We start from the raw sequence: 21,003 nt of genomic DNA, 5'->3' as shown, positions 1-21,003 counted from the left end.
GTATTCAATTTTTGTACAGAGACAGATTTGTGTTAAATATGCATGAAATAAAAAAATAAAAAAAATAGCAAATGCGATAAAAATCCCCGTGTTTTTTTATCACGGTTAAACGACTAATTTTATATATTAATTTATTTGGGACAGAAGAGAATGTGCAAACATTTATTGATTCTGGGAAACGCTAAAATGGTTCACTCACACTTTTCGGTAATACAAACCTTTAACAAACTTTTCGATAACTTAAATACGTTGAACAACAGTTCCAGACAATTGGATAATTTTTATTTCGAAGGATTTTTGAAAACATACAATCGTGGACAAAAAAATTGAGACTAAGGCACGTTTTTACTCATTATCCAAATATGGATAAAACAGTCAAACAGTCAATGCTCTGCAGCCGGCAGGCTGCAAAGTCGCTGCTTGTGCACACAAGTAGACCAGGCAGAGAGCGATGAAAAGTTGCTAGTCACATTCTTTAGCACGCCCGCACACCGAAATAATTCACGTCGGGGACCACGAAGGCCCCGAAATTCGTGATTAATGGCCTTGCTGACATCAGCAACAATTAGCACATTTTAAGAAATTCGTATTTTCCAAATAACCTAAGATTCAAAGTCCTAAGTCCACTCTGAACATTGACAAGTTCAAGATGTATGAATCTAATATAGAATGAGCCTACGCAGTCACTTGTGGTGGCGAACTTACAAATTCGTTGTCTTGTCCCAACATATTGTGACCACGATTGTAGGTCTTTGTTCCTTATTTAGCTTTAGAGAGGACGAAATACGGTATCTTACTTTTAAACGCAGAGAGCCTTTAAAGAGTTTGACGCGATGCAACTGCTTATGTTCAAGATATGACACAGATTGAAATAAAGGTCACTGTGGCTGCTAGTACCCTTTTTATAGCACTAAACCGCCTTTCTTATAATAAATTGTGCCCTTCCTGTAACTTTAGGTCAGTTACTCGAAAATTCGAATGATTTTTGTTAATATAATTACTACTTAAGGGGTTGAGAGATAACTGTATAAATAAAAGTGCATATTTTTTTCCTCGAGTTATGTATTCATGCGTAATCTAATTGGGTTTCTAAGGTACAAATTATTTAAAATGCCTGTGGGTAGGTCTGTAGAAAATATACGAAAGCATAGTCGCATACGTTTTTTTAAAAAAGCGCGTTCAGTTTCAATTTTTCTGCTCGCAGAATGTTTGGGAAAGGTTTATTTGCATAAAGGCATTTATTACGTCATAGACACTTCATTCGCCAAAAACACGATAAGATCGTTAATTCACAGGTTTTAACGGTTTGTTCTTGTGTAATCTATCAGATCGTGACATTGCATTAGCAAGACTTGCACTATGCTTCAATAAAATCAAGGAGATGAAATAAACCCTCCACAAAGCGGTATGAATAAGTTATTCAAAGATGAATGCGAGTGTAATTTATTTATTGATTGGGCTACATACAACCGTTTAAATGAGCAATAAATACACGCTTATAAATCATTCATACAATCGATATTTCTCTTTCTTTCCTCAAACATTTCAACTTTGTTTACGAAACAGCGAATCTAGAAAGCTAAATCTATCACGATTAATTCGAAATTCGCTTGCGGTAATCTCTTGGGAGCAACTCAAGAAGAATTTGTTTACGTACGGTGGGAGGACAACTTAGTAGAATTTTCCGCTAACATCATCTTTGGAGAAGTTATTGTGAATTTAGAAGACGAAAATAACCGTTGGATATGCGAATTTACTTCTTATCGTTTTTAAATATTGTTAAATGACTTGCAAAAACGTAGCTTTGTACTAAAGATTGAATACCACAAATTAAGCATGGTTTTTATCACTTTTACTGTTGCAGCTTTTGTGTTGACGGGGATTGGAACAGGCCTACTCTCCTGCGCATTGTATGGATTACTTAAGCAGTTCGGGGAGTTAGAGTGTGAAGTAGAACGATTAAACACACGCTGGAGAAGAGCGCAAGGAGCATAAACGCGAATATGATTTAGCTAGGACGTTTTCATACCAAAATGGAAACTTCGAATAATACATGTGTGTTGCATAAAATACTTTTTGGAAGAGTGTATAGTGTTTCTTTTTTTGAAGATAAAAATAAAGCTTTTTACAAGCTGATTTTATTATATATTGTTATATATCTTATTGACCATTCGAACGTAAAACTTTTGACATTTTTCCGACCAAACAAATTCCTGATATTTCTAACTTTTTCATTACATTATTTTGGAAATTACTAGTAATTCCAGAAATTTCTAGGAAATGGACATGTTGTTTGTTTTTGCTCGCTATTTTAAATTTTGTGCAAGAACTCTATTGCATCAGGGACAATTTCTACTTTAGACAATCAAACGTAAAAGTATAGAAAACTACATGATCTCCATCAACATCAGCCATTTTTGTTAAATTCGCAATTTTTTTTCAATTAATCGTTTTAGGTTTGTTGTTTTTGTGTCTTATTGCAAAAAAAAAACAAGAAACCGAAGCAGTTAAACACTCACACTAAGGCAACAAATAAATTTCTTGAAAAAAATAAATAACCACAAAAAAATCCGTACAGACGGATACGCAAATATTGATCGATACGGCGCCCTAATTAAATAAATCCTCGCAAATGGTAAACCCCGAAGGAAATAAGAATTTAACCTTCTTTTTTTTAACTTGACTATCTAAAAATATGTATATATTTGTGTATAAAAATAAATAACTTTAACAAATAAATATCTATTATATAAGACAATTTGTAAAAAAAGTTTTGTATGTAAAATCAGTTTGTGTATTTAAGAAAGACATTTTTTTGTTCAGAAATTTCATCCGTGTCTGTATCATCAACACTGTATTACGGAGTGTTGACTCGGTACGTGTTCGATCATCGTGCAAATCTGAACAGACAGCTTCCCCTAAATTGGTTTCATTTCATCTATCCTGTTTAAACTGGCTTCAACGGTTTTAAAAACGTGCAAGGACTTTTGTCTCGGGTATGAGTTTTACTTATATCAATGTCTAACATACAAATGCACCGATTTATAACCGTTTCTAGGTTTTCTAACTCGTGTTCAGTAAAGTTTTGTAGCACGTATTCTATCACATCGCGTTTACTTTCTGGCCTGCCGATTCCAATTCTTAGACGCCTGAAGTCCTGGGAAAGGAAGTTAATAATAAATATATCAAAACGCAGTACTCTCAAGCTAATAGCAGACAACTTTAAGACTATTTTTCTCCAAAGATTAATACTTAAAGGTTGAGCCTTTAAGAAGCAAAATGTTTATGGTAAGATGCACGCAAATACATCAGAAAAAACAACAACATAGTGGCATTAAAAATAATTCCTGTAGCAGTGTTGCTGTAAATCAACAAATAAGTTCATTAAATTTCAAAATTCTATGACCAAATTAGGTTTTGATCATTTTTTCTTATTTTCCTGACCGGGGCATGAAGATATAGGTCCCTGAAATTATACATCCACAAAGCATATTCTTATCTCCATCACTTAGTGAACGTGAATACCTTTGAAACAGATAGTAAAAGGTAAGAGATATGATACTTACATTGGATGCTAAAGATGATATCACAGATCTCACGCCATTATGTCCACTGCAAAAAATATAGCAAATTTACCGCATTTATATATTTTTTTCTGCACGGTCATTCCTTTAACAGAGGTTAATTTTAGATAAAATAAAAATACAAGAGCAATAGTAATACGCAATTTTTACCAAGCTTTTCTTTTTGCCAACCAGTTTTTTTTAATTTTTTCAAAAGTTTTGTCACTGGTTCAATTGGACATTATTACATCTTGAACAATTTTTAATGTTAAGTTTTAAGAATATTTTCTTTTGCATGAAATCGTGTGTGTAACAAAACTTTAGACAATTTTCTTAAATTGTATATGATGCAGCTTTACATGATGGTAAAGAAAAAGCAAGTCTAAATTCTACACCGGGAATGGCTGACAGTCTAAATCGTAAAGATATATGTGATCTGTAAAAAAAGTTGCGAATACGAGCATTTGGCTTAAATCGCAAAAAAATATATATACATTTAGGAGTTACCATTGGAGACGATAAGGAAAAATTGTGAACAAAATTACTTCATTTAGGCAACCCTAGGCCTGTATTTTTTATGTGATAAAATTAAAATGAGATACATAAGGCTCAGAAAAAAGAAAAAAAGTCCTGCGAAAGAAAAGATGTATTGACGTTACCCTGCACTTCCACCATACTTCCAACTGATCTTACCAAACGCTCGACAAAGATCATCATGTAGAAGGATGACATTCTTCAGTTCAATGTTCATATCTTTCACTAATGAAAAAATAGGTAATTCTCTAAAAATTCTTTTTTGTCAAGCAAACGAGTGTCATTTTGGCAAAAATTTTTATGTTAATCAATTCACCTTCATAATATCAATGCATTGATGAAGCTTGAATGCACATTCCTTAACAGGTCTAAAATTACTGATGAAAGAAAATGTGCAAATTTGCTATTACTTAAATATAGGACATCATAATTCATGGAGTATAATTAAATCTGGCATTCCTTAAATGTGAATATCTTGAGACAAAAAAGAGCTTTTTACTTGTTAGGTAACTTTTTAAGTAAGCTCTATTAGTCTAACATCATTTTATACCTTGTGTTCCTTTGACAGATGGGCATTATCTGCTTATTTATCCTAAACAAACAAACAAACAAACAAAAAACGAAACTGAGATTTTTGTTCAATTCACTTTACACCTACCAGCTCTATATACACTACAACCATTCAAATTCATTGGAAATTTTGATTTTAATAATATTACTTCATCATCATGCCATGTAAAGGTAGCAGTGTAAGCTTTATACTTTTGTTGATAACACCATTTAGAATTGTAACGGGTGGCTAATGCATTGCACACTTTCATTCCAATACTGTGTCGTGTGTCTAATATGACATGGTTACCCAAACCAATTATCTTGAAAGAGAAAATTATAACACTCAACATAACTTTAATTATATACACTTTAAAAAATATTATGTGAACAATACTTACCATTGTTATTAACTTGCCCATACTATGTACATGTACATAAGATGATGTTTTTATTTTTTTATACTAAAGAATGAACAATTTTGGTCTATGATTTTATACCAGACACAGTATAGTGGCGCCGTAGATTTAAGTGGCGCCGTAGATTTGTGGTTATAGCTCTCGTACTCTGTGCGGGAGACCGGGGTTCGATTCCTCTTGACGGCAATTCAACATGTGAGCCATGTGAGGGAAATTGGGAAGATGGCACACTGTGTGGGCCGTTGGATGTTGCCGGGAGTTGTCTAGTAGAGAGCGGGCTCTAATTGGGTCTGCGTAGCTCAAAATGAGCATTAAATACTCTAGGACTCTCCATCTACACCATGGCCCCTCCTGGAAATAATAGACAGGGTATATCCCTCGATATTTGTGAGGCTAGCCATGTAAAATATGCACATCTATCTATCTCTCTATCTTGAAACATAAATAGCTCAGGGCTTGAATCCGACTCGATTATAGGCGAGTCTTTTCAGATTCACGTCAACCATGTTACGCAAGTCCACCAAGTCAGAAAAGACTCGCAAAATAAGTTATGTCAGTCTAATTTTTTTATTAATATTACCTTCTTATGCATAAAACAAATGACATAACCCAGTACTTATTACCTTACTTCACTTACCCTATACTTACCCACTGGTCTACGTGCTGTCCAAAACACAATCCTGGGGATCAATTTTTCTTTCGTGTTGAATGTTATTCTAATCTATATTTTTGCAATCACATTGAGCGTATTAAAAAAATGATTTGCTTTGATAATAGATTGAAATGGGTGGCGTATCTTCAAGCGCCACAGTTTTTTATTTAAATCTTTAAAAGCTATGCCCCCAGACATTTAATAGTTGGGTCCACCGATCTTTCAACGTTCAAACCTAACTTTCAATGGAGTGCCCTGTTTACGAACTGGACAGCAAGCATTTATAGGTGGGCCGACGTTGAAAGATAAGACTGACAAAAGACACTAAGGTAGCTTTTTTAGTTAGCAACAAGCTAGCTATAGCTATAAATTTTAGGAAAAAAATTTTGTGGTAAATATTTTTTCGCAATAACTTAACCTTCCCAGAAAAGTATCTTCTCGACTTTAATGCGTTTTAACACATTAAAGTCACTGTAAAAGATTCCTAGGGAAATATTCAACCTTTACAAAATGAATTGCCAGTATTTATTTCCAGTTGGTAGTGTATCAACTATTTTGTAGAGTAGAGCCTATTTCGTATAAGTGCACACTTATCCGACCTGTTAGAATTTATGTTTTAAATTGTATGAATTGCCCAATACGGGACACCTTGCATATTTTGCCCACGATGGGGGGATGTACGATGGCTCACTTCTCTTCTTAATAAAAACACTTCTCTTCTTAGTCAAAAAACTTCTCTTCTTAGTTCAAACACTTCTATTCCAAAGTGAGAAACACTTTTCTTCCATGAACTCAAAAAATTCCAAGACCCAATTCCGGTCCGGAATATTGATTGAGCTAGATTTCACTAACTCACGTTTTTTGAATAAATGACCGACCCGTCTATGGCACTCCAAAGTCACATTAATACAGTTATCTTAAGATAACAAATGTTATCTTAAGATAACTCTATTAATGTGACTTTGGAATGCGTGCATATTCACATTAATGTTCTGATTGTAAGATAACTCGAGTAATCTTAAGATAACAAATTATCAGAGAAATATTGTAAGATTTCTTGATCATGGTAACATTAACGACTTTTCTACCTTTGATGTTGCGCTATCTTAAGTTAACTAAAGTTATCTTAAGATGACTAAAGTCATCTTAAGATTGCGAGAAAACTGGAGATTACTCAAGAACTATGCGAAACAAAAACGCGTTTTAAACTTTAGCACGCGGGAAGTACGGTATGTTGCCCAGCTTGGTTAATTTCTAGAGAATTAACGATTACCTGGTACATATGTCCAGACCTTAACAACGAACCTCATGGCTTTGTAGTAAACACGTGCAAAACAAGACAAAAACAGTAACAAGTAAATGAAAGTACTGCCTATGCTGCTCGTTAGTTATTTTTTTAAATACGTCTTCCTTTTTTATAAACAGTTCGTCCGACGAAATCGTGCTTCCTGCTTTATCTGATGCATCTGCTATGATAGATAGGTTAATGAATTTGGAGTAAGTTGTTTCTAATTTTTTTATTAACTTCATTGATGTAGCTAAGCTATATACCTAGCTAAAGCTGTTTCTTGGAAACATTCTCATCGAAGATACTTCATTTAAATGCCCTCTAGACCCAAATATACAAAACTCTGATACTGTAAACACATGTTTAGGTTTTGTTATTGTTACTGTTGCTTATGTTGCATAAACATTATTGTTAACATATATATCTTGTAATTATTTTAGTCAAAATTATCGAGCATGTTATGTAGATATGGTTACAGAATCAGAAGTTGTGTTACATTTAATATGTTGTGGAGAAGAAAATACAATACCAGTTTTACAGTGTCTGATCTAAGGCAACAATTTATCCAAAGTATTTACAGATCAAGAAAGTTTGGTACATCTGAAATATATCATTGTAAGAAGGCAAACTTATCTGTACCGATTGGTCAGTTAGAACAAAAACTTCAGTTGGTGTATACTTGCTCGGTTTGTGAAACTCGTTCTACCAAAATTATCAGTAAACAAGCCTATGAAAATGGTGTTGTTATTGTAAAGTGTGATGGCTGCCAAAATCTACATCTAATTGCTGATAATCTTAAATGGTTTTATGATAATAAAAGGTTAGTAGAAGTCTACATAGATTTATTTTATGAGTTCTAGAACTGTGAAGAAATCATTTTCGCAAATTTAAAGAAAGCAAAAAAAAATTGTTTTTCATGTACGTCCTCCCACTATGAGACAAGTTGATATCCTACGAAATAGCTGTAATATTAGTAGTAATAATAACAATAATAATCAATATAGAAAGTGTTGCGGAGAGGTTGCCAAGGCAAAGGCATTAAGCACGGCAAGGAAAGGGCAAAGGCAGGCAAGGAAATAGAAAGAGGAATCAGGAAGGCAGGGGTAGGCAAGGCATGGGAGCCACAGGCAAGGACATAGTAGGCAGGCACCAGAAAAGGCATAGGAAGGGTAGGCAAAGAAAGGCACTGTCAGTGCTGGCAAGGCAATGGAACAGCAAGGCAGGGGTGCATGACTTTAGTAGAAAATCTCCACCTTACAACTCAAAGATTGCGTATACTCAATTTCCCGATATATATATATATATATATATATATATATATATATATATATATATATATATATATATATATATATATATATATATATATATATATATATATATATATATATATATATATATATATATATATATATATATATATATATATATATATATATATATATATATATATATATATATATATATATATATATATATATATATATATATATATATATATATATATATATATATATATATATATATATATATATATATATATATATATATATATATATATATATATATATATATATATATATATATATATATATATATATATATATATATATATATATATATTGAAATAATTTTCGCTTCTGCAACTTAAGCCGCACTGATGTATGCTCAGCGGCAGGGTTAAAAAAGTTTATTTCCTGACGTGTGTACAATATATATAGCTAGCTCTCTATTCCCCCTTAATGTTAAGAACTGCCCATTTGTGGCTAAGCAACGTAAACAATTACACGTGACATACCTGTATATAAACATTTACTATCTGCAAAATATCTAGCTGGCTATGTTTGGCCATTTTGTGGACGATTGTAGCTAGAACAAGCTGTATGATGGGACATTCCTACAGAGTAGAATTATCTCACTCACTGTGTAGTATATATGTATAATAGCTAGCTAGATAGAGAATAGGTAGAAAATCAGTCTCAAACAATTTTTCTATGCTAGCTATGTTGCTGATTTTATGCCAGCAAAAATAGCAATTTATTGCTAGCTACATGGGTAGTTCTATCACAGCTAAGTAGTTAATTTTCTGCAAGCTTTGTAGCTAGTTTTATGCTAGCTATATTGCATTGTTTGTTTGTTTTTATGCTAGCTAACTCTTACAGTAGCTAGGTAGCTAAATGCTATCTAAGTTCTATTATTATTCTATCTAAATCTGCAGTTTTAAGCTAGCTAGCTTTAGGTGTAAGTGAGAATAAGAATGGGTTCATTACATGTAAAAAATAGTGATATACAAGCGAGCTAAACATACCCTTTCTTCATTTTCTTGAACAAGCCCTTCCTCCTTCAGCTGCGATATATGAGGCGCTATGTTATCCGAGAAAAAGTCACGTGATATTAGTCAAAGTGACTATATATCACGTGGCTAAAGGTACCTTAATCTCAACTGGAAATCCCCGCTAGGCCATCTTTAAAAGTAACAAAAGCACTCCATCACCGTGCCTTTGATGTTGTCTCGTTGAATCATAAATTTACGGGGAAAATGACCAGAGTAAGCTACTGGGCAACCCAGTCAAAAAGTTGACGAAAATTGAAAATTTTGATGTATAGGTGCGGAAACCCTATAACCCTCCACCGTCCCTTATATTTGCCTTATTTAATTATATTTGGCTTATTTAATGAGGAAATGGGCTCTGCTACGCTCTGGGCACTGACGCGCCCTCCGCTTGTCTCCGCAATAAATATTTAAAGTGGCTAGACCAGTAAATCACAAAAATTATTCTCAATATAGACCACTGAAAAAAGAAATAAAAATTGATAAACTTTACCCGCTTCAGCTAAATAAAACAGTGAAATATTTAAAAACTGAAAATTAAAAATAAAAAAGAAATAAAATAAAAAACTATCAAAAGTCTCCATTAGAATTTTCCAAATATATTAGAGAGTCCTGAAAGAAAGCAGACTTCCATTATACCTCTTGGCAGTTTTGCGCCAGAAGAAAATTTTAAGAGCATATAATCAGAAGCAATGTGACTCATGATTTGAAAATTAACAAAGCATTTTTTTTGATGAGTAAAATATTCAATGAATATTCCTCTTTTTCCCAAGAAATGTAAGGACACATTTTATTCATTTTTCAAGTTTTCTTAATCTATTTTGGTTGCACCATGCAAGTCCATGCAAAAGAGAAGTACTTAAAAATGGCATAACAAATGCATTAATAATAGATTTTTATTTTAGAATATTTAATAAAGTTTTTTTCAATAATGGCATTTATGTGCTCTTTCCATTGCATTTGTTGATTAAATATTACACTGAGATATTTTTAAAGGAATACATAGGAATATGTAGTTGGTAGTTTTGTTCTGTGGTTGCTGAAAGGATAGTTTCAGTTTTGTCCGTATTAACAGTCATTTTGTTATTATTCAGTCAGAGGAGACAGGGGTATTCAATATTTTATGGGGATGAAATAATTATTTGTGCATGCAAGTGGTGGTAATTTCAATTAAAAACATATTTTAAGGCATGACTATACAAGGGGGACAACACAGATCCCCGTGGTACCGCAAGAGCATCTTTATAAAGCATCTAATCCTGTGTTGTTTACAAGAGTCAGCCGCATTTGGCTTTTTGAGTAGGATTCGAAACAGTCAAACGCAGCATCTCAAATGTCAAAACAACATATTTTTTAACAAAATTGATTTTCAAATATATCAAAAGCTTTTTTAAAGTCAATGTGCATAGCACAAACTAAAGTTTTATTGGTCGAGAAAATAGACATTGACTACTGCAGTTTCCGTGGAAAAGAGTTTTCGAAATCCAGAATGTCTTTAAATTTGCTTGTGTACTAACTTTTCAAGAATGTTCATAGGAATTGGAAATAGAGTTGCTGATAATTTGCGGAATCTGTTTTATTGCCACATAGGCAAAACCCTTCAATTGCCAGTGAGGAGTTTCAATAGTATGAGGAAGAACCTGTGTGGTGTTGATGATGATTAGCAAGTTCTTGCTGTCACTATGATTGTCAGTAAGGACGGCGTCTGTATGAGGTTTTTGTGAACATACATAAAGTACATACACACAAGTTTGCAAAAATTAAACGCAGTTCTTTTAAAATTCAATATGAGCAAAAACGCATACGGCAAGGTCCCACGCCGCAGAGAAGTGTGTTTTCAGAGAAAATTATAACGACCATCGTTATTATTTTCTCTGATCCAACAAATTGTCTTTCACTGATATACTTGTGTTTTCAGTGCGATATATGGACATACACAGCTTTTACAACTCGTTTGTATTTTACTTTAAGAAAGATTACATTTGTGTGGAATATAATTTAAATTTCTTTTCTTTTTCTAGAAACATTGAAGATATATTGAATGAAAAAGGAGAGACGATAACAAAAGTGACTTCTGCGGATGATTTTCAATTCATTCCAAATACAAAAGATTCACAGAGTGATAGCTCCGGACCTTGACTTGACATATATATACAGCAAATCCGGCATTATTCTTTCGTCAACTTGTTACTCGTACTAAATCTATTAAAATGCACTGATTATCACTCTTAGAAGTAGCTATTAACATTTGCTAGGAAGGTAACAAAGATTATACAAACAAATCTTTGAGTTGTTAAGTATTTTCGCTAGTTTCAAGCATCTCGATTTATTAACCCGAGTTATTAAGCATGCCGAATTATGGAAGTATTTCGAGTTGTTAATTATTTTGACTTTTCAAGCATTTTGAGTTATTAACCCTAACGAGTCATCAAACATGTAGAGTTATCAAGTATTCGAGTTAGCAAGTATGTCGAGTTATCAAGTATTTCGAGTTATCAAGTATTACGTTACCTGATGGATCCGAGAAATATTATGTTAAAAAATTATGCAATGTAGTCAAATGGTCCAAAAATTTTGAAAAATGAGTAACAAGCATGAAATTTGGTACAGTGATTTTTGAAGTAATATTAAACTATTTAAGACTCAGACACATTTAAAAGTCCCTGCTGGGGGTATTTTACAGAGGAGTTAAAAATATTTAAAATTCAAGTAAGACAAACAGATTTCAAATAAACGTCTTACAAGTTATCAATGAATTAAAGTATGTTTCTTTTAAGGTGCCTATATGAACAACAAAAATAATAAATTTCTCTTAGGCTTTGCATGTTTAGCATATGCTTTAAAAATAACCAAATTTTAGCCTACCGATGCTTATAAATGTCATGCTTATAAAAGCCTGCCGATGCTTATAAATGTCATGCTTATAAAAAAACATTATGTAAGAGTGAAGCTAAGGTATGGCCATGCTGACTTTGTGCTCATTGGTTGATTGTAATTCGGGTTTTTTTATGAGGTGAATTTACTTTGACATTTGTTTGCTTGTAAGCTTTTGTCTGAGAGAAATGAATGGGTGAATTAAAAAGAACGCTTCATTAAAGTGTTTTTCAATAAGTAAATATTTTGTTATGTGTGTAGAGTTCCTTTCGTATAGGGTTTATGCGGGAAAACTTATCGTAAACAAACAAAGCAACCAAGAAACAAATTTTTATTAGAATGCGTGTATATATAAATTTAAAATTTATTGTATAACTGGCCAATGTTGTATTTACAAATAAAGTTTTAATTATTTGAAATATATATTGCTTTTGATGTGTCCGGAAAATTGCCCTTCAGTTAACCCCCCCCCCCCCCCCCCCCCAAAAAAAAAAAAAAAAAGGGGGGGGAGGGATTCCAAAAAAACAACTTAAAGGTACTGTCCGATTAAAAATAAACTAAAATTTTGACAAAAAATTCTTATTTGGAACTAACTTCTATAAAATAATTAAATAATTATTTGTTTTCTTTCCTAACACCAACTGAACAACATCTCATTCTTGTTTACAAAAAAGCATGCGGTCTCTCACTTCGATTGTCTCTATAATAATAGCCGTCGTCTGTCTGTCTCTGCGCGCCCCCCCCGCTGAGTTAGAAAATCATGTTACGGAAACACGAATATCAAATGCGATATATTTTTATCCGCTTTGTTGTGACGGGTAAATATAAAGGACGGGCGAACCCGTGGATTTTTCCACGGACAACGACTAGTTTATATGGATGGCGGATGATAGGCACTAAAGCGAGGCTGAAATAATATGTCGCGTGTGACGTATTTACCTAGAGCGCGCCGAACTGACCAAAATAGATAAAACGTGGGCCAGGGCTGATATTTTATTATATGTTTAAAAATTTTGGTAATTTTACCCCCTGAATTGTGAAAGAACGCTTTTTATGAATTATTCATATGGAATTAAAAAATCGAAAGCGAGAGATGTGTCTAGACCTTAAGGTAAACACACACTGTGCTAATTCTGTACGAACCTAAGTAAGAAGCTTTCGCTAATAAAACTTGAAGTTCAATATGACTTTAGCCTTAGGGTTGCATAGTTGTTTCAGCTACTCTAAAGACAACCAATCAATAATTAAAAATTAGTTTCCTCTTCACTAGATGTCCCGCCACAGAGAGATTAGACTCAGATCGCACATTCATTAAGGTTGAGAGGCAGAATAATGTCGTGGTGCGCTGTTGTGAATTGCACTAACAACAGTCGAAAAAAACAGGATAAAATTTTTTTTTCGCTGCTCAAGGATCCAAAAAAAAATCTTCCGTATAAGGAAAAACCAAAAGTCAGAGAAATATCTGAACGGAGGAAAGAAAAGGATGTTAAGGAGGTGAGTGGGGGCTGGTAACTAGGTGGTCGTTCGAAACTCTCTGTCATGGAGTGCCACCAAAGATGTTCACAGCGTACTCTTCAATAAAACCACCGCTGGGAATTCTTGGTGTTCCGTAATACATTTTTTATCTGAAAAATATTACAATATTACTCAATCACACTCGCATCTAAGAATTACTCATGAAGGAGTAGAAACTTTTATACCATGTAATTGAAAATATTTAATAGAGTCCAGTCTTTTTCAGGAGAGGCGTGCGATCGCACGCGCACGCCTTGGCACACGCCTAAATCGTTTCAGGCGTGTGATTAATCGCACGCCTGAAAAATAAATATTGAGTTTTCAAAATCAACCTATAAAATCCATAGATCTCAGAAATTATTGAATAGTCCTGGTCCTTTTAATCCACGAGCAAGCCTATTCATAGCCAACCTGACCATCCTAGCTAATTCACCGACTCCTGACTTAGTTAAAAGAACTACGTAGACATAAATCTCTTTTGCCTGGCCCCTTCGTCGTTGGTAACCAGGTCTTACACAAGAAATCCAGCCATGCGGTTCTTAACTAATGCGGAGATGAACGCCGACGGAGCACGGATGAAGCAAGTCTGCAAAACTGCACTTACAGGCGGAATAGACATTTTATCATGGATTTAATTGTAGATAATTTCTTCATTTGACAAAATAATTGGAAACCATAGCAGGTCCGAATTTAATGGATTTTTTCTTTATGCCTGTAAAACCGAAACCCACGGGCGGTATAAATTTTTTTCTGTAAAAATTTTGTTAAAGTGTAGCTGATCTTTTTGAATGAATTTTGAAGTTTTATTTAAGCCACGTGGATAAAGATTTTTTTTAATTTGAAAACAAAGCATATTTTTGCCTATTTGCTTGTGAAAAATAAACAATAAATATAAAAATGACAGTATAGTCATGCATACTATTTCGGACATGTAAAAAAGGAAGTTAAGATTGAGAGAGTCGCTATACCAGTACACGCTCGATCATCGTGTTTGGGGTTCACGATTTAAAACGTCCCCCACTTTTCTACCGCAAAATGAATGCGCAACAAAAATAACTCCGGAGCCCGTATCGCAGGCGTAACATTCTTTGCACGTGCGTTTTACATCGCACGCGTTACTTGATTTACACGTGCGAATCATCGCACACCTACTCAAATATTCCTGAAAAAGACTGGAGTCTGTCTCGTGACAGCAAAAACATTCTACACTTCAGAGGGCATCCTCTCACATTTAGAAGTGGGAGCAACAAGGTTTCCAATATTAGGTTCGTCTACGTCTTGAAAAGTCGGAACTAGCTCATCATTCGCTGTTCTTTCCGGCTCCGGTATTGGATAAATCTTTGTTGTTTAAGAGTGCAATCTTCGTTATTTTTGATACTTAATAAAACAAAAGAAAAGATATTGTTTTTTAATCGGACAGTACCTTTAATTCAAGGTAACAGTCCAGGAGAAATATTGCTAGATTTCGAGCGAAGTGCGATTAATGCAATTCGTACCGTGAATTTCATGCCAACGAAAGTCAAGAGTTTGCAGATGAAGGTCCCGCAACGACCACCGATGAACCTGCATCACAACCAACAGCAACCGCTGAACATCTTGCCGATCATTCTGCATCTCAACCAACAACGACCGCCGAACAACCCGCATGCATACTAACAGCGACCGCCGATCATCCCGCATCCCAACCCGCAACAGCCATTAAAGACCTTGTATCACGACACCAAAAAAGCGTACAATTTCCGCAAAAAGCACAGAAAAATTATTTTGACCTTTTGATGATTTTAGAACTATCAATTAAGTATGTTGCTGCTTACAAATCCATTGAAAATACTCGAGATTCCGAACAATCATCCAACCAAAAAAGAGTAGCGTCTTGCGATTGGTGTACCTGGACTTCTACAATAATGTTTTGGAAAGGTTACCGGTTTATCAAAACAAAGTAAAAGTAAGTGTAAACAAACTTTCTTGACAAGTGGGGCAACCGATGATGTCCGTACAGCAATTGCAAACAAAAATTGGAAATTAGCTTGGTTAATTCTTGAAAAAAAGATACAGTTGGTTTTTAATTGATCGAATTTTTTGGAGAAAGAAGTTGACTGCAAACACAATTCATGAGCCCGAAATCGAATCAAATCAAGATGAGTGGCTTCGCAATCAACCTCGTACCCAGGGCAATTTTTCGCTTTTTGATATCCGAGACGGCGCGAAGAAATTTCTTTTCTTCTCGCTGTCCGAGATCGTCAAAAAGAGAAAAATGGGCCTGGGGACGAGGTTGGCTTCGCAATCGCTTGTATATCTTGCAGCAAGAAGATAAGGATATTTTACTTTCAAAGGATGGATGGTTGAACGATAGATTAATGGATGCGGCCCAAAAACTGATCTGCAAGGACATTGGAACACCTCAAACCTTTCAAACGGTCCTTAATTCCCAAAAGAAAAATGTAAACCAAATCATACGAAGCTGTATATAAAGAGCACGTCCAGCTACTACATGATGGCCGTAATCACTGGATCTTAATTTTTTGTTCCAACTGTCGAGTTCAAGTTTGTGACAGCTCAAACGATACTCTAACACCTTCCTCTAGAAAAGCAATCCAGTCTTTATACAAAAATTACTTTTCAGGAACTGAGGTGGTATCTTTTACTAAAGTACAAAGGCAACTTGATAACTAAAATTGTGGACTTTTTGCGATAGCATTTGCAGCTGAACTTCTAGATGGAAAGTCACCCTCTAATGTTGCATTTGTCGTGGACAAAATGCGAGCACATCTCATGTCGTGTTTGGAGGAACAAAAACTGAGACCCTTCCCTAAGGTGTCTGAAATATAATTTAGCAAAACTGTTGTTATCTCGAAATTTGTTTGTTGATGATTTTTTTGACCAAAAGAAAAAAAAAATTATCATAAAAAAAATAATTTAGGGCTTTTAACTTTGACTAATTTAGTTTATCATATAAGTACGTAGTATGTAGTATCTCAAAATCCTATGTATATCGAATCGTTGTCTTCTTATTTTGTTTCTTTTCATTTCGTTTTATTGCTTAACCGTTAATTTTTTTTACATCTTCATATGCAGGGGCGGATCTAGGATTTCTGATGTACCCCGTCATAAAATGTACTTATATTAGTGACACCATGGTTGGGCCTGAGGGGCCAGAAAATTTTTAAACATTGGAGGATCCTAGATTGTCTGAAAACAACATTCCCGCATCTAAATTATTTGGAAAATAAAAAGGCTATTTGTCATTCATACAGCATAAAACGAAAATCGTTACCGTGTCATCTTTTCAACAATGTTGTTTGGTTGCTTGTCTTTCTTGCTGAGTTTCTATTGTTATATATGAAGCCTATGAACTAAAGAAACAAGATTATCTCATATAATTTATAGATGTTAATAGGCCGTTTCGCTCAATATCAGAGCTCATCAGCATGCCTAGGATAACAAAAAATGTCATCCAGACATGGACAGCCAAATAAAAAAGAACTAAAGAATTAAGATAACAAGATACAATGATGAGGAAAAAATAGAGAAAAATTTAGCTGTCATTGGCATATTTATATTTAAAAAATACAGGATAACTTGACAACTGCAACTATGTTCTACTATTTCTTGACAGTTTTCAATTAAATGATAATGAATATTGGAATGAAATGGTTTTATATAAATTAAAATGAATGCAGGATAAAATGACAACTGAGTAACCCCATAGTCCCTGCAACTATGTTCTACTATTTCTTGACAGTTGCCAATTAAATGATAATGAATATTGCAATGAAATGGTTTGATATGAATAAAAATGAATGCAGGATAAAATGACAACTGAGTAACCCCATAGTCCCTGCAACTATGTTCTACTATTTCTTGACAGTTGCCAATTAAATGATAATGAATATTGCAATGAAATGGTTTGATATGAATAAAAATGAATGCAGGATAAAATGACAACTGAGTAACCCCATAGTCCCTGCAACTATGTTCTACTATTTCTTGACAGTTGTCAATTAAATGAACTATGGACTAAAATAATGGAAATGGAACACGAAATATGTTAACAATCAAAGTGACAAAGTAGTATTAATATAAGTGTTTTAATAATTTTGATAAACATATTTTCTATTAAATTAATTTTTTAAGAATACCAATAGTATAATATAATACCAACCTTTGCAACAAATATACATAACAATTAAAATTCAAGCCTACGATTTGAAAGAGCGTATCTATCAAGACTTTATCTTTGTCAGGGATAATTTCTTGATGGATATATAACAATGCTAACCCATTTAAACGATCATTGGTCATGGTAGTCCGTGCGTATTCTTTTAACCTTCTTAATGCAGAGAAACTCCTTTCACTCTCACAGGAAGTAACAGGAAGAGTCCCAAGAATACGTAGGGCTATTTTTATATTTTCAAAACCAGGGAAAGAAACTGCTTTTAATGCCAAGGATATGCTATCAGGGAGAGTATCAGTATATTCTTCCCAATATTAAGACACTAAGTTTTAACATTTTGAGAAGAATCAAAACCATTATTAATTCCACACACACACATGCCAGCTAGCTTGTGGCGCCGTAGATTAGTGGTTATGTGGCGCCGTAGATTAGTGGTTATGTGGCGCCGTAGATTAGTGGTTATAGCTCTCATACTCTGTGCGGGAGACCGGGGTTCGATTCCTCTTGACGGCGATTCAACATGGGCGAGTGAATGTTACCATAGCCCCGGGTTAACCCAAGCCATGTGAGGGAAATTGGGAAGATGGCACACTGTGTGGGCCGTTGGATGTTGCCGGGAGTTGTCTAGTAGAGCGCGGGCTCTAATTGGGTCTGCGTAGCTCAAAATGAGCATTAAATACTCAACTCTCCATCTACGCCATGGCCCCTCCTGGAAATAATAGACAGGGTATATCCCTTGATATTTGTGAGGCTAGCCATGTAAAATATGCACATCTATCTATCTATCTACCATAGATACGGTTGCTAGCTCTCCAAGAGTAATAATCAAAACAAAAACCACGAATACATGTAGCTAGCTAGCTAGCCATAAGTAGTTCATGGTGATGACATATAGTGAGGGCTGCTATGTTCTGATATAAAGCTTCGTGTGCACATGTGTGTTAAAAGTGATTTTTTGATTTAAAGTTGTTCCTTAGGTCCCAAATTACCAAAAAAATATGGGTGGCAAAATTTTTTGTCCCATCGGACCAAATTAGATGACGTCATCACTTTTACAGTCAGCAAAAAAATAATTTCACATTTATATGTCATATTATATATCGTTGGAAAGAGGAGATCGAGTGGATCAAAAAAAATGTAAGAACCATGTCTTCAAAACGTAACGTTCGAAAGATATTACTATTCAAACTTTGTACAAATTACAGACCGGTAATTTACTGACCCGGCACAAAAATGACTATAACCTGCTCAATAGCGAAGTTTTTTTGTTGAATTTTAGTATGGTATTGGGTCACCCTAATGTCTTTCTGTTTGATCAAAATTTATTGTTCAAATCACTTCAAGGGTTAATTTACAGACCAGTAATTTACAGACCAAAGCACGTGTTTAGTTGTTTACTTTCTTTCTGGCAATTTCACAAAGTTAAAAAAATTGATGAAAATAATGACAAAAAACAACTTCAGCAATGCTTGTACAATGTTTCATTCACTCATCATCACTAGAACTATATTCATCTGACTCGGATTCATCGCTTGCGCCACCACTGTTTTGACACGTCGTACATTTACACATGTCAGTGCACAAAAAACCATTTTTACGGCATTTACATCGGTTGGATATGCAACTTGTTTTGCAATTACAAGAACTTAACTCGATAAGTGCCAACGGTGCAGGAAGTTCATCAGTCATTATGGGGGATAAGTTACCGACTTCATCTGTATCCCAACCATAATTGACTGCATTTGGAAGTTGTTGAATGAGGATATGCGAGCTTCGTAAAACCATTGAAATGAAGTGACACCTGAATATTTTGTACTTCAATGCAGCTAATGTTGGTGGCAACATATCAGCATCACACTGGAATTTGGAGAATAAATGCCAACGGATTGTCGGAAGTTGACATCGAAGTCATCCATGGTACAAAGCAATTTATTGACGTTAGAAGCTATCCTGCTACATGTTGAGCCACTCAATTGGTAGTGTTGCTTTCTTTGATCAACATTGACATTTTGCCGTGGAATTTCAAGATGTTCGATGCTCTTTATACCCTTTTGAAAAAGTATTTGACCAGTTCCATGAAATTCATTTTTACCATCTGGAGTGTCATTTTTGAAATCAGTATTATCAACTGCAAAGTGAATTGGCACTCCTTTTTTGATATTTGGGGGAACATATATCCCGTCATTTTCTTTCATTTTCTCTGAAACTGCATTAGCTAATTCTGTTTTAATTTTCACGATTTTATCGTAGCTAACAGTTAAGTTAAGATCAGATAAACAATCTAACACCTTTTTACTCCTAGTCTCTTTATAGATATGAAGACCTAATCCGACCGTGAAGGGTGTTTCACAATTATTTCTGAATCCTCCATCACTGGTTCCTATTTTTGGCTTGTGGTTGCTTTGCCTATTTGTTTTCAAACAATTAATAATGACTTGACATATGTTACTAACACAGTTGTCGATCGAAGATGCTCTTCTGTTTGAAGTGTCAATGCTTTTTCTTGGACCAATTATCAACCATCTGATGAGTGACTGCAACAACTTTGGTACAACAAATCCGTCATAACTGCCATTAAATTGCCATGGTTGTTGTTTGAGAAGTTGTTCACGCACTAGTTTTGCGCACTCGAATATTGTAGCGACATCATCTACGGGGTTTTGAAAGTTCAACTCGATTGCTTTTGATTGCGTCTGGGTTGTACAAATTCTTTCTGATTCTGTTCTTGATGGAGGTCTTGAAAACACTATGTCCTCAATATTTTCTGTTAACAAGTGCTTTAAATATCGCTTGTAATTGATTTGGTTGCTTTCGGAGTTTCCCATTAAGTTGTTGTATGTATAGTTAACATCGTTCATACTTATTACGTTGTCGTGTGATTCCCCCAATAAATGTTTGATTATGTTAATTATTTCAACATCTGCAAGTGCGCGGTCTGTATCTTCCATATTTTGTAACTGTGATATGTCTTGATGTAATGCTAAAGCCTCTCTCTGAATCTTCACCCAACATGCTAAATGATATTGGGCATCATTTGCAATCGCATCAGCGTTAGGAATATTGTTCATACGGATGAAAAATGATTTATCTGCTATAAGCTTCA

General features: G+C 34.4%; 2 protein-coding genes across 2 annotated transcripts; one reads left to right on the top strand and one right to left on the bottom strand.

The window, feature by feature from the left end:
• Nucleotides 1-1,550: 1,550 nt before the first annotated feature.
• Nucleotides 1,551-6,612, bottom strand: LOC130662728 (peptidyl-tRNA hydrolase-like). Its single transcript, XM_057461647.1, has 5 exons — nucleotides 5,048-6,612; nucleotides 4,756-4,969; nucleotides 4,223-4,322; nucleotides 3,567-3,612; nucleotides 1,551-3,157 (listed from the first exon to the last, which is right to left on the bottom strand). Exons 1-5 carry the CDS (start codon nucleotides 5,066-5,068, stop codon nucleotides 2,948-2,950), a joined length of 591 nt encoding a protein of 196 aa, XP_057317630.1. The 5' UTR covers nucleotides 5,069-6,612; the 3' UTR covers nucleotides 1,551-2,947.
• A 385-nt stretch (nucleotides 6,613-6,997) lies between these two features.
• On the top strand, nucleotides 6,998-12,682 carry LOC130662729 (DNL-type zinc finger protein-like). Its single transcript, XM_057461648.1, has 3 exons — nucleotides 6,998-7,214; nucleotides 7,446-7,825; nucleotides 11,359-12,682. Exons 2-3 carry the CDS (start codon nucleotides 7,461-7,463, stop codon nucleotides 11,474-11,476), a joined length of 483 nt encoding a protein of 160 aa, XP_057317631.1. The 5' UTR covers nucleotides 6,998-7,214; nucleotides 7,446-7,460; the 3' UTR covers nucleotides 11,477-12,682.
• Nucleotides 12,683-21,003: the final 8,321 nt, after the last annotated feature.

This window comes from Hydractinia symbiolongicarpus, chromosome 10, assembly GCF_029227915.1.
Source record: "Hydractinia symbiolongicarpus strain clone_291-10 chromosome 10, HSymV2.1, whole genome shotgun sequence".
Taxonomy (NCBI): Eukaryota; Metazoa; Cnidaria; class Hydrozoa; order Anthoathecata; family Hydractiniidae; genus Hydractinia; species Hydractinia symbiolongicarpus.
The sequence above is the reverse complement of the archived record's forward strand: the minus strand, read 5'-3'. Positions and strand labels throughout refer to the sequence as shown.